Source organism: Peromyscus eremicus, chromosome 7 (genome assembly GCF_949786415.1).
Source record: "Peromyscus eremicus chromosome 7, PerEre_H2_v1, whole genome shotgun sequence".
Classification (NCBI taxonomy): Eukaryota; Metazoa; Chordata; class Mammalia; order Rodentia; family Cricetidae; genus Peromyscus; species Peromyscus eremicus.
Window position 1 is genome coordinate 4,414,653 of NC_081422.1, and position 12,657 is coordinate 4,427,309.

General features: G+C 40.0%; 1 protein-coding gene across 1 annotated transcript in view; it reads right to left on the bottom strand.

The window, feature by feature from the left end:
• Dync2h1 (dynein cytoplasmic 2 heavy chain 1) overlaps positions 1-12,657 on the bottom strand; it is a 228,876-nt gene that overhangs the window by 41,938 nt on the left and 174,281 nt on the right. Inside the window, exons 81-82 of the mRNA XM_059267214.1 lie at positions 10,286-10,390; positions 3,399-3,515 (exon numbers count right to left, since the gene is read on the bottom strand). Of these exons, the coding sequence (XP_059123197.1) occupies positions 3,399-3,515; positions 10,286-10,390 (222 nt within the window). The remainder of the gene's footprint in view (positions 1-3,398; positions 3,516-10,285; positions 10,391-12,657) is intronic.

Below are 12,657 nucleotides of genomic sequence, written 5' to 3' on the forward strand. Positions count from 1 at the left end.
CACAAACTCAAGCCAGACAGCACCTCAACATGGGATGGGGAACACGGGCACCAAGTCCCTGCCCTAGCTCACCAGCTCCTGTTAAGACATCCCAGCATGGAGGGAGGGGGAACATGGACACCAAGTCCTTGTCTAGCTCAAGAGCTACTGTTATGTAATGGCTACTGAGAGGCAGAGTTAGATTTTTTTGGGTGTGGCCCCTGGAAGGTCGACCATTCTCTAGTAGATGGTCACACACCACAGAGTATATGTGCATACAAATTAGACCATAGTCTAAAAAGAATGACACAAAGTTGGGTGGGTATGGAAGCAGGGGTGTATTTGGGAGGAATTATGAGGTGGTCAATGTGCTCAAAATACAGTGTATTTAGTCCTCAACAATTAATAAAAATCTTTTAAAGAGTTCAACCTGAGGTAGCTAAGCAGCCCTAGCCACAACAATGGCCTAAGCAGCTACTATTAACTCTACTAAACTCATTTTTTTGAGTGTAGCCAGAACTCACTACTAGCTACTCATTGAAAGGTTATGGTCATTATTCCCAGAAGTAACTCTGTTAAAATAACTTTATTCATATGGACTGAAAACTCCCTTAATGTCTAACACAATTTGCATTTTGAAATGACTGACCATGCTAATCTAGATGCACTTCTCTACAGACCTATGCCCTTTGACTTTTTAGGATAAGCTCCTTTGTCAACTACATTTACAAAATAAATACTAAAAATGCTACTTTTCTACATTATTTAATTATTAAGGAATGACCAAAGGTCTAGAACATAGACACCCAAGAACAATGTCATCCTAATGCTTTTAAGATCTGTACTAGTAATAGCTAGTATTTACCAAGTACTTAGCATGGTGTAGGCCTCATAAGAATTAACTAGCCTAGGTGTTACAATGGTTTATGATTTCCTCCATTTCACCAAACAGGCAAATAGGTGAAAGGAAATTAAGTAAGATGGGTAGAACCAATCTAGAACTAGAGATGGGAAATTCAAGCCAACAATGTCCTTCTATGTTCTAGGCTCCACTACAACACTACACTGAAAAATCAGCAGAAGGGCACCTGCTTTCCGTCCTCTTAGTTACATGGTTAGCATGCCTTTGTAATACACAATGGTAACCTATGTTCAATTAAAAGTACATGAAATGCACTGTTGTAGCTGAAAAGGTAGAAAGGCATTCTTTTCCATTCCTGGGGCATCTGTCTTCCCACATTAGAACTTCATCTGTAAACAGACCTTCATCAGAGTCCTCCTCCTGCTCCTCCTCCTCCTCCCTTCATTTATTGTCTTGTTGTTTCACTTTAACACACACAGCACCATGTTTAACCTGCCTCTCTGATTCTGGTTCACATTAGGATGCTGCATTTCACAAGTGCTCTCTCACACATTCCAGAAGCAGAAATGTGCATTCCAGCTGGTAAGGTATTGATCTGATTCTTCCCTAATAACGAAAAATAATTCCTTTGTTCATTAAAAACAAAAATGAGGGAATGTCTCCAAAGACGAAACCAGAACTACAGCATTTCATCAGAATCCACCTCCATATAGCCCAAGATGACAGTTACTTTGTCCATGGTTAGATTTCATACAAATCAAATTTCAAACACAGTCACTGACTAAATAATTTTGTTAGCTAGTTAGTTAGTTAGTTTGAAGGTGCCTGGACAGAGCCCAGGGCCTTGCCGTGCTGGACAATCTCTTCACACTGAGCTCCAGCTCCAGTGTTAGCCATTTTAGAGGCATTTGCTTTCACTTATAAATGTTAAAGGGACCTGGTTATTAAAGCTTATGACTCACAGAAGATACAGGTAAGTATTAACTAAAGTATATGACCCCATTTCTTTTTAAATTCACTTTTACCCAATCTGAAAATAATTTAAATGTAAAAGTCCAAATATAAAATTTATTTAAAATTATACAATTTATTTTTGAAGGGGAAAGGTAATAAATTTTGCTGCACAGTGAAAGGAGGGTTGTGGAATGAATCTATTTGGCTTTGCCAATTCAGTTCCCTTGGACAATGAGTTAACATTCCCCCCACCCCCCGAATTTACAGTGAATTTATCTTTGTAAAGCATATGTCGTCATTTCCCTCCCGTTAAGAAGCCTTCAGGGCCTGGGAAGATAACTCAGTGCAGTGAAGTGTTTGCCGCATGAGGACCAGAGCTGGATTCCCAGACACCACATAAATGCTGGGTGGGCATGGCACCCTGGTTATTATCCCTGGTTATTATATGGGTGGTAGGCAAGGAATCCAAGACGCAAGCTAGCTACCTGGACTAGTCAAAGAGGACATATTCAAGTTCTGCCTCAGGATGGACAGAAATGGAAGACACCACCAAAAGTTAATGGCAGGCTCTCACATGCACACGTTACTAGACACACATATGCATGCCTACATACAAAAAAGTCTATGTAAAAAGCCTTCAAACGACTCTGTTATACACATCCTATCTCATTCTATTAGTAGAATCTTTTTGCTTTGCTTAACTCAATTCTTCAAAATTTATTAAGTTCCTTGGAATCTAGTAAATTTTGATTAAAAAAGCAAACATAATGAGGTAGATATTTACATACATGGTTAATAGCATAGACATTATAAAAGATATCAATACATGATTTGCTAAAGGCTACAATTGAAAATTAGTGTAAATTTGGTTACAAAAAAGACTAAAGAAGGCTAAGTTCAGTGTGAATTGACATGAAGCAGGGAGAAGAACGCACACTGTGACTGTGACTGTGACTGAGGAAGGATGCACACTGTGACTATGACTGTGACTGTGACTGTGACTGAGGAAGGATGCACACTGTGACTGTGACTGAGGAAGGATGCACACTATGACTGTGACTGTGACTGAGGAAGGATACACACTGTGACTGTGACTGTGACTGTGACTGAGGTAGGATGCACACTGTGACTGTGACTGTGACTGAGGAAGGATGCACACTGTGACTGTGACTGTGACTGAGGAAGGATGCACACTGTGACTGTGACTGTGACTGTGACTGAGGAAGGATGCACACTGTGACTGTGACTGTGACTGTGACTGAGGTAGGATGCACACTGTGACTGTGACTGTGACTGAGGAAGGATGCACACTGTGACTGTGACTGTGACTGAGGAAGGATGCACACTGTGACTGTGACTGAGGAAGGATGCACACTGTGACTGTGACTGTGACTCAGGAGAACAATGCACACTATCACTGACTGTGTGGCTGAGGGAAGTATTCTCAGTGTGACTGTGTGACTGAGGACCAGCAGGCCCTGGATTAGGGTAGGAATGTCCAATGTGAATGTCTTTGTAAGTCAGCCAGAACAACACAGCTCCAGGGGGCTGGAGAAAAGACAGAGGGAAAAGATATATAAACTTCAATCCTTCCATGACTAACCTGGTTCAGTTTCTTCCAGAGATTGAGGATGGGGGAAAGTTCATTAGACCAAATTTCTCTATCAAATTTGCAACCAGCTGTGACTGATCTTCCCAAGATCCTGAGCTTGGAGATAACCTGAGTGAGGAGAGCACATCTCAGTGAGTCACTCCCTGCAGGGAGACAGCATGGTACATAGCCACACACAGTCTGTGACAACGAAAGAGTGTACACACATAGGTTCCTTGTATCACTATCATTTTGTTTGAACAATTGATTCATTGGAATAGTTAAAAGGACTAAAGACTGTAAAGTTCAGGCCAAGCAATGGTTGTTGGGAAGCAGCTTCTTTATGTAGGAAGTACGTACTTCGCCATTAGTAATACCCTCCTGGTCTCTCTTCTTGTTCATTTCAAACCCTACAATGCTTTTCATTTCAATTGATTTAAATTTTATCATTTCAAAATACTGACAGTGTATTTAAAAACGCAGCACAGAATAAATACAAAGCAAGTGCCTCCTAGCTACTCAAAGAGTTTGTATAGATTTTTAGCACTTAGATTAATTTCCAGTTTCTATTTCAACATTCCCTCTACACACAGAGCCCCAAAGAAATACATACAGATCAGTTAATTAAAGAGAAGCTAAGTAAGCATTACTCCCTGCTGGGAGCTTTGCTGCTCCAGCTTCATCACTGTTAGCTTCTTCATTGTGCTCATCAAAATCAACCACATGCATTTTCTTTTCTAAAGGAAATCATGCCTGCCAGGTTCTATTTAAGAAATATTTATCTCCTTAAACATTTGCTAAAGACGATCTAGAACTGACCAACTGGACCATGGACATGGTGGTGGCTGGAAAATGACTGGGCTAGTCAGCAATTGTTTCCTGTAATATTCCAACTAACCAGTAAAATCCTGTTACCACATGGCTTATCTAATATAAACAAAGTAAGACTGAGAAACCCAGAACTCGTCTCACAGGGCAGCATTTAAACCTGAACACCTGCAGCAGGCTAACTACCTTCATGTTTTTGAGAGATAGAAGCTGTCTGTGGCATAGTTAGATTTCACACTTAGTTTCACTCTTACATTAATAAGACTTGTAGTAAAATAAGGACTATAAATCTTTCAGAATGAATGTACTACTTAATTGCTAAACATCCACCATCACACTGTTGGATTCGATTCCTAGAGCTTTTGATTGATTTCCTAGTCTAAAAACACTGTGGAGATTCAGTGTTTTGACTTCCTTTGTTTTTCTGATGAATCGTTTTCATTTGGTATAGCTGAACTCTATACAGCACTTAATTTATCAGCATCAATTCACTAAAAATGTCCCTAATTGGTAGTCAAGAGGTGTGGTATTCTAACAGCAGTAACACTTGCTATCACTTATGTGTGTTTTAAATTTATTAAACACTACAGAAAACACAAATGCAAAGAAAAAAAACAGAAGGAATCAGTACAGATATATTTTAAAACCATTTAACAAACAGTAATGTTTTCTGTTCTAGAAGGATGGCATGACACACATATAATGTGATGATGATTCTTTTACAAGCAGAGAATAATAAATGTAGCATGAATCTTAAAAGTTATGATTAATAAAAATCAAACCTGAGGCCAGTTATTGGGGTGAACTGGAAGATCAGAGAACTAGAACAAGCCACAGCAGATAACTTTAGGAGCCCCAAAACAGAAGCACTTCAAACTGTGAATAAACTGTGGTATGGCCAGACAAAGGAATAATATTCAGTACTTAAAAGGCAGCAACTCCAGATATGCATAAGAACACTGATGAATTTTATAACTGTTCTTAGGAAAACTAATAAGAAACTATACAGAGTTGTAACTGTGTTTTATTTTTTAATGGAACATTCTAGAAAATATAAACTAATTTAAATTGATCAAAAGGAAACCAAATGTTACCTGGGGACAGGGGAGAGGGAGTATAACATGGCAAAGGAAACCGGGGTCAGTGGAAATGTGTTCCCTATCTAGACATGGTGATGATCTCACAAGTGTAAACAGGTCAGAGCTTGTAAGCTATATAGTCTAGACATAGGTCTCTAGTACATGTCAAAATAACTCCAATAAAGCTACAGAAAGTGAGAAAAGTGGCTACTAGGGTCAGGTAGCTTTTAGAATATCTGTCTGGGAAAGCTAAAACATGGGTGTGGTGCCAATCTAAAGTATTTGTTGTTTTGGTGGAAAAAAAGAGAAACTTGCTATTGTACTGAAAGCGTGGTTCCATCACAGTCAGTCGGTGGCTGTGGGGGAGGAGTGGGGGGTCCCTGTCTTCACTGGTGGATGGACTCACAGTGAGTAGACTGTTAGGTGGGGCTGGAGGAGGGTCACCAGAGACAAGATGTGCACGTCTGGTGGCTCTACACTGCCCTAGTGTCTTCCATCTCAAGTTCCCGGAACATGCTCCCGCCACAGCAAGGGAGTTAGCCAAACTCACACTGAACCTTGGAGAGCAATCTGCCCCACGTACTGTGACACAGGCAAATATGCTGGCTTCTCTCTCACAACAGGCCCTGGCTCTAGATTTCATGAAGGACTTGGGAGTTTCTAACTAGTGCTAACATTTCTAATTAGTGTTCTATATTCCTCAAATGGTTTCTCTTGGGCGTTTGTAATCCCTGCCTCATCACTGCCCCACCCCTCAGACAGCACCAATTTCCCATTTATCAGGGTAGATGTATTGGCAATTGCCTTCCAAAGAGGAATAGAAACTGCCTCTCTGTTTCACACTGGGGCCGGGCTGTCACGTGTGACCTCCAATTGTGAAGATGTATACTGTCTTTGGGCAATACTCTCATGGAGGAAGGCAGGCACTGAACTCATTGTATGTATCACTGGGTTACAAGGTCAAGGCACACAAATATTCTTTACATGTTTTTAAATTTAAAAATTAGCTTCATCATCAAAATTTTCAAAGATATAGGCAGCCATCACTCACATCCAACAGCTGTCAATGTCTTGTACTTGCCTCATCCATCTGCTAGACTCTCCACCCTCAGGGCATAAGCACAATGCCACTATTCCTCCTAACAAATGTACAAATTAATTTTTTTGATATAATACCCACTACATATTCAATATATTAGTGGTTGTTCTAAAAACTTTTAAACTGGATTGTTGGAGCATGAATTTCTAGAAAGGTTATATGGTTATGTGGTTATGCATTTTTAATGTCATTGGTCCCTCTCTTTTTCCCCCACATTATTCACCTGTTCATTGAACCCCTCAGCTATCTGGGAAAATGTCCTGTAACTTGGACTGTGTGCTGTCATTTAATTTGTTCATTTACCCCACATTTCCAATTATTGGTTAGTTAGTTCTAATGTGTGATAAAATTCTGGTTCACTTGTATTTTTGAACAAATCCTTTTGGAAAGTATACTTATGCCAAAGGAAAAAAGTCCTAGCACATGTGGCATGTGTCTGTGCATGTGTATGTGTGCATATGTGTATATGTGTGTGTATAAATGAGAGATAAAACACTGCATCATATAATGTAACACTTTTAGAAAGGTATAAAATATTAAATGTTTTAAATAAAGACAGCTTGATGAGTCCTTCAGCACAGAGGCAGAGGGATAGAAGAGACTCATGTGAATTCATGCAAGATACCACAACATCTTTTTCTTGGTTACTGATTCAATGGGTTTCGTTATGTTGTGATGCTTTTCACGTTTGATTATATGTAATTAAATATTTGAGAAAGTGCTGGGTCCCATTTAAGGGTATTCTCATTACATTAGCAGATTACATAGCAGAAAACCTATTCTATAAAATGCCAAATGCTAAAAGGAAAATAGCTGCTAAGCAAGACTGTGACAGCTAATCAGGCTACCCTTCAGAAAAGAGGGAAAAGTGGGGAACACAGGATGGTTCAGCAGGTATACAGCTTGCCATGCAAGCCAGGTGACCTGGGTTTGATGTCCCCAAACTATGTAAAGGTGGAAGGAGACAACAAAGCCCACAAAGTTGTCCTCTTCCTGTCTTCTTTACACATGCTATGACATGTACATTTCCCTTAACCCCTTCACACACATGCATGCACACATGCATGCACGAATGCAGGAAAGCACATACACATTATTAATTTAAAAAAGGAATGAAAGATAAAGAACGACTTTCAAAGCAATCAAAAACTGAAATGATTCATGACCATCAGCGCATCAATGGACTTTGACACAAAAACTGTAACAAAAGCTAAAAAGGTCAATATACAGTGACTGACTGATCAAAAAAAGATACAAATACTATAAACATATGCAGCTAATTTCAAAGCAATAAATTTTATAGACCACACAGTACTACACTTATAGGAGATTCCACCAAAAAAAAACCTATTAAATATCCATGAACATACCAAGATACAAATTCCTATGTGTTACTTTATGTGGTGCTAAAGATAATTAGGTCAGCTAAAAATCATGGCTGGAAATAAGGAGGATGCAGACTCATAAGACAGAGATCTGAGGAAGAGACACATTCTGTGACTGAAGGGACACTGAATAAGAAAACACAAAGGAACTGGAGACTCTTCCCTGGCAGAGACAGAAAACTCACTTGCTCTGAGGAACCTATGCTCAAATTGTTTCACTCTGATGGGAGAAGGAGCACCGAAACTGCAAAGCAGACAATGTACTCACTGACAAAGTAAGAGACAACAACTGAGAAGACGGTGGATGAGCAACAATATAACCATGAAGACTTAAATAAGGAAATATCTTCTAATTAGAATGCCTGCAAGTAAGGAATGTAAATGCCTAAGGGCTGCTGAGCCTTCCATCTACAGACTATGCAGGGAACCCTGGAACAGCGCAGTACACACATCTGCACCTTCAGTGCTGCGTGTTCCTAAGCACACTGTGCATGCCTGCGGGCCAGCTGCTATGAGAAACGGTGAGGAGGAATAACTCAAGATTATTGTGTGTGTATATGTATATATATATATGTATATATATGTGTATATATATGTATATATATATATATCACATGGCTAGTGAGATTGCTTAGAGGCTAAGAGGGAACTACTCTTGCAGAGAACCCATATATATATATATATATATATATATATATATATATATATATACACACACACACATATATACATACATATATATACATACATACATATATTTACATACATACATATATACATATATACACACACACACACACATATATATATACACACACACATATATCACATGGCTAGTGAGATTGCTCAGAGGCTAAGAGGGAACTACTCTTGCAGAGAACCTATGTTGGTTCCCAGCACTCCCGTCAGGCAGCTCACAAGCACCTATAACTAAAGCTCTGCGGCGTCTGATGCCGTGCTCTGGCCTCCACAGGCACTGCCCTGCACTCATCCACAAAGCAGCACTCAGAGACATACATACATACAGAATTTTAAAAATGCAGGGCTGCGCCCCTAATCTGAAGAGAAACAGAGGAGGAGGAGTGGATGGGGGTGCAGGAGGAACTGGGAGGAGAGGCGGGAGTGGGAAACTTTGGTTGGGATGCAAAAAGCAACAACAAAAAAAACCCCAAATAAACAAAAAAAGAAAAGAAAGGGAGGAAGGGAGGGAAGGAAGGAGGGAAGGAGGAAGGGAGGGAAGGAGGGAGGGAGGAAGAGGTATAAGGCTGGAGAGACAGCTTAGCAGTTAAGAGTACTTTCTCTTCCAGAGCACCTAGTTTGACCCTCAGCCCCCAAATCATGGATCACAACCATCTGCAACTCCAGTCCAGGGAATCCAACGAGATCTCTGGCCTCTGTGGGTACAAGGCATGCACATGGTGCACAGACATACATGTGGGTAAAACATCTATACACATAATCTTAAAAGCAAAAATAAAACATTAGAAAAATTTCTAAGAGGAACAGATCAGAAAGCCCAAGTCAGAAGTCTAGCTCTGTCTCTAGATCATGGGCATCTTACAATACCCAATCTCTGTGTCTGCTTCCTCATTTGTTAAAAGGGAAAAGTAACAGTTCTTATCTGAAAGGGTCCATAAACAGGAAATAAGCTCCTGCACACAGCACTGACAGCTGCCTCAGACAAACAGGCACTATTCAAATCACCAAGTGGCAACAACATAGGACCTAGAGATAGGCTGATCCTGTGTACTGTGGTTCAGAGCAAGAATGGCTTACTGAGAAGTTGGTGGACCATGAGGGGCTACAGTGTCACTCACTAGCTGGCTGAAGGATCCCAGCTGAACAGGCATTAGGAGGTGGGGCCCAGCTAAGGAAAGGGTCAAATGGGAGTGTGAAGCTCAAGAGTAAGTCCTGTCGCACTTCTGTTCCCCTCTCCAGCCCGCCTCCCCGGCTCCCAGTGTCAGCAGCCTTCTTCCACCAGACTGTCTTGGCCTAAAAGCACTGGCCGGAAACCTGTGAAGACGTTTGCTTTTTATGTTGTCCTCAGGCATTTGTCACAGAGATGGAAGGCTAACAGTTAGTATCTCCATGATTCCAAAAACCAAAGTTATATAATATCCAGTAATGAATTCATATCAAACATTTGTCTTCTATAAGACAATACAGAAAGGAAGAATATGTATTTGTATCCTGCATGTTAGAACAGTATTAAATTTGCTGACAAGTTCACTCACATAAGTTATATTTAAAGTAATCATAATAAAATCTTTCACAAGAATAAATCAAATGTTTTAATGAAACTGAAAGTATTCAGTGTTATTTATGAAATATACTAGGATAAAATCATTTGGCACTTTAAGTTTTAAAACTTAAGGGGAAAATGGAGTGTTTTGTGTTAAATGGAATAAAAGTTGTACTAAAAGCTTTAACATTCAAAAGAGTGAAATTATGCTGTTTCCTCCAGGCTCAACAGCAACGTTTTTCTAAGAGCAGACTGCTGTATCTCACCTGAGAACTGGTCATGCGCTGAGATGAGCGAGCGATATTGGCAGGCAGACCGAAGAAGCTAGGTTTATCATCCTCTGGGAGCTTCTCAATGACAGCACGATAGTCCTACAGGTAAAGAAAGAGCTAATCACCAGAGACGGATTTACAACCACAGAAATCACAACACAGTGGACAGTGGACAAACTCCTAAACAGGTACTCACATTTCACATTTACTAGATAAATACTTCTGTCAGTGTTTTCCTGATCATCTATAGGAAGTATTGTCACTAGTACTCCTCTGTGAATTAACTACTCGTTACTGTATCTTCTAGTTCCAACTCCTTACATACAGACAGTCTCTGAGTGGGTTCAAACCAACATATGTAAGTTGGTCTGCCTATCATGTGTAAGATGCTGGGCTAGATGTGTTTAAGGAGTCTTAATTTCTTACAGCACACCAAAGACCCACCTGCAGAGTTCAGCTGTTACATACCTGAACAATCACTGGCTGTTTTATTTTAAAGAGTAAAATCTTAGAGAAACCCTGTAACCTATAACACAACCTGGTGTTCACTACTGTCATCAGGCACTTCTACCTACACTCACGTCTTCTGTTACTGCTGGAGTGTGTGGACACACATCGATAATCCCAGCATTCCAAGCTAAGGATCACTCTGAGGATTGCACACACTTCCTTGGTACCAGCCTAACACTTACTTATCCCTAATCTTACATGAAAACTCAAGGGCAGACCAAGAAGAAACTCATTCACTTTGGTCCAAAGCTGGAGTCATTCTCCTAGAGGTAAGCTATGCTAAGGTATCATATGCACGCATGCAAACATACACAACCACACAGCATCTGCTGAGCAAGGGTGGATTTCTTTTCATTCTGTCTCATCTTTGGCAGCTGCCCCTGAAGAAAATAGGATGATTTCAGGAAGCCCAGGACTATGATGTCCACTGACACTCTGTCCCTTGGCTCAGTGACTGTCAATTTCCTCCCAGTGTCAGTTATAGTACACAAAGCATGTGTGCACTTGCACCCACATGGGCATATTATCATTCCTCTGAGAAACGTGGCATCTAATGTAATGAGTTAGAAAGCTGAACAGAGACCGTTATGAATCTTATGAAATTAAAACCTGTTTAGAAAGTTAAACACTTGATTCATTCCAAACTATGTTTTAGACTGGATGGAGGTATTTGTCTTCTGAGACTGACTTGCTAACTAGCAGTGTGGCAGTCACAAATCCCAAGAGCAGATCCCCACAGAGACAAGGGAGTGTCTACCATATGCCATCATTTACACAAAGATTAGGTGATTGGAAATCAGTACAAAGCCTCTTCTGTAAAACAAGTAGTAACTAGAAAGAAGCAGATCAGGGCATCTGGCTGGTTGAGGATATTACAAGCTGCTCACACTCATGTGTCCAACATATAAAAGTCATTGCTGTACACACCTACTGTATGCACATTTCTGCATGAATTTTATCATTCAAAGTAAGTTTCAAGCAATACAAACCAATGACTTGTTGGGGGATATCACCTGAAAACACACACATTTGCTCATCTGCTCTGTGGTGCTAGTACCAGAAAGTAAGTATCACACTGTATCCCTTTTACAGAACACTTGGAACAGTACTGTCACTAAACAGATGTGCAATGCACATTGTTGAGTGGCTAGGTACATAAAGGGCACACAACTCAAGTGGGATCATGATTAACAACAGAAAACATACTCAATGAGTAACAACTGTAACAGTGCTTTTCAAGTTTTTGGTTGTTTTTCTCAAATCAAGAATATTTTTGAGAAATTATTTGGGTGAGGAAAAATATCACAAAAATGAGAGTAATATATAAATCAAACACATATGCTTATCTTTGTAATTAATGAAGAAATGTCACAGTACCATCTCTAGTAAAAATAATGTGGCATTTATACAAACACAGGCTTATAGAAAAGTAGCCAGAATTGGATCCTATGGGCTGTATTTAGCACACGCCACAGAAAAAGCAAGTACCATACAGAAGCTTGCATGTCAGGCTTGAGGCAAAAGCTCCAAGTTGCTAAAATAAACACACATGTAAGCAGCGGAGGCTGGCTAGCCACCGGTAAATGAACAGCCTTTATTACTGTTTAGATCTGTTTCACATATCTATGTCTGTCATAAAGTGAAGCTAGGCAGGCTTTAAAGTAAAATTTGTTTTGTATTTCTCAGCATTTCAGAAGTGGTGCATCTCCAACTACAGCTTTTCACAGAAGCCCCAAATCATGTGAGTCTCCTTGGCACCGTACTCCCAGTTTGCCTACATGCTATCTTACAATCACAATGGTCAATCAATTAAACACCCAAGGTTTTACTGTTGCAAGTTCCAAGAATCAGATTGT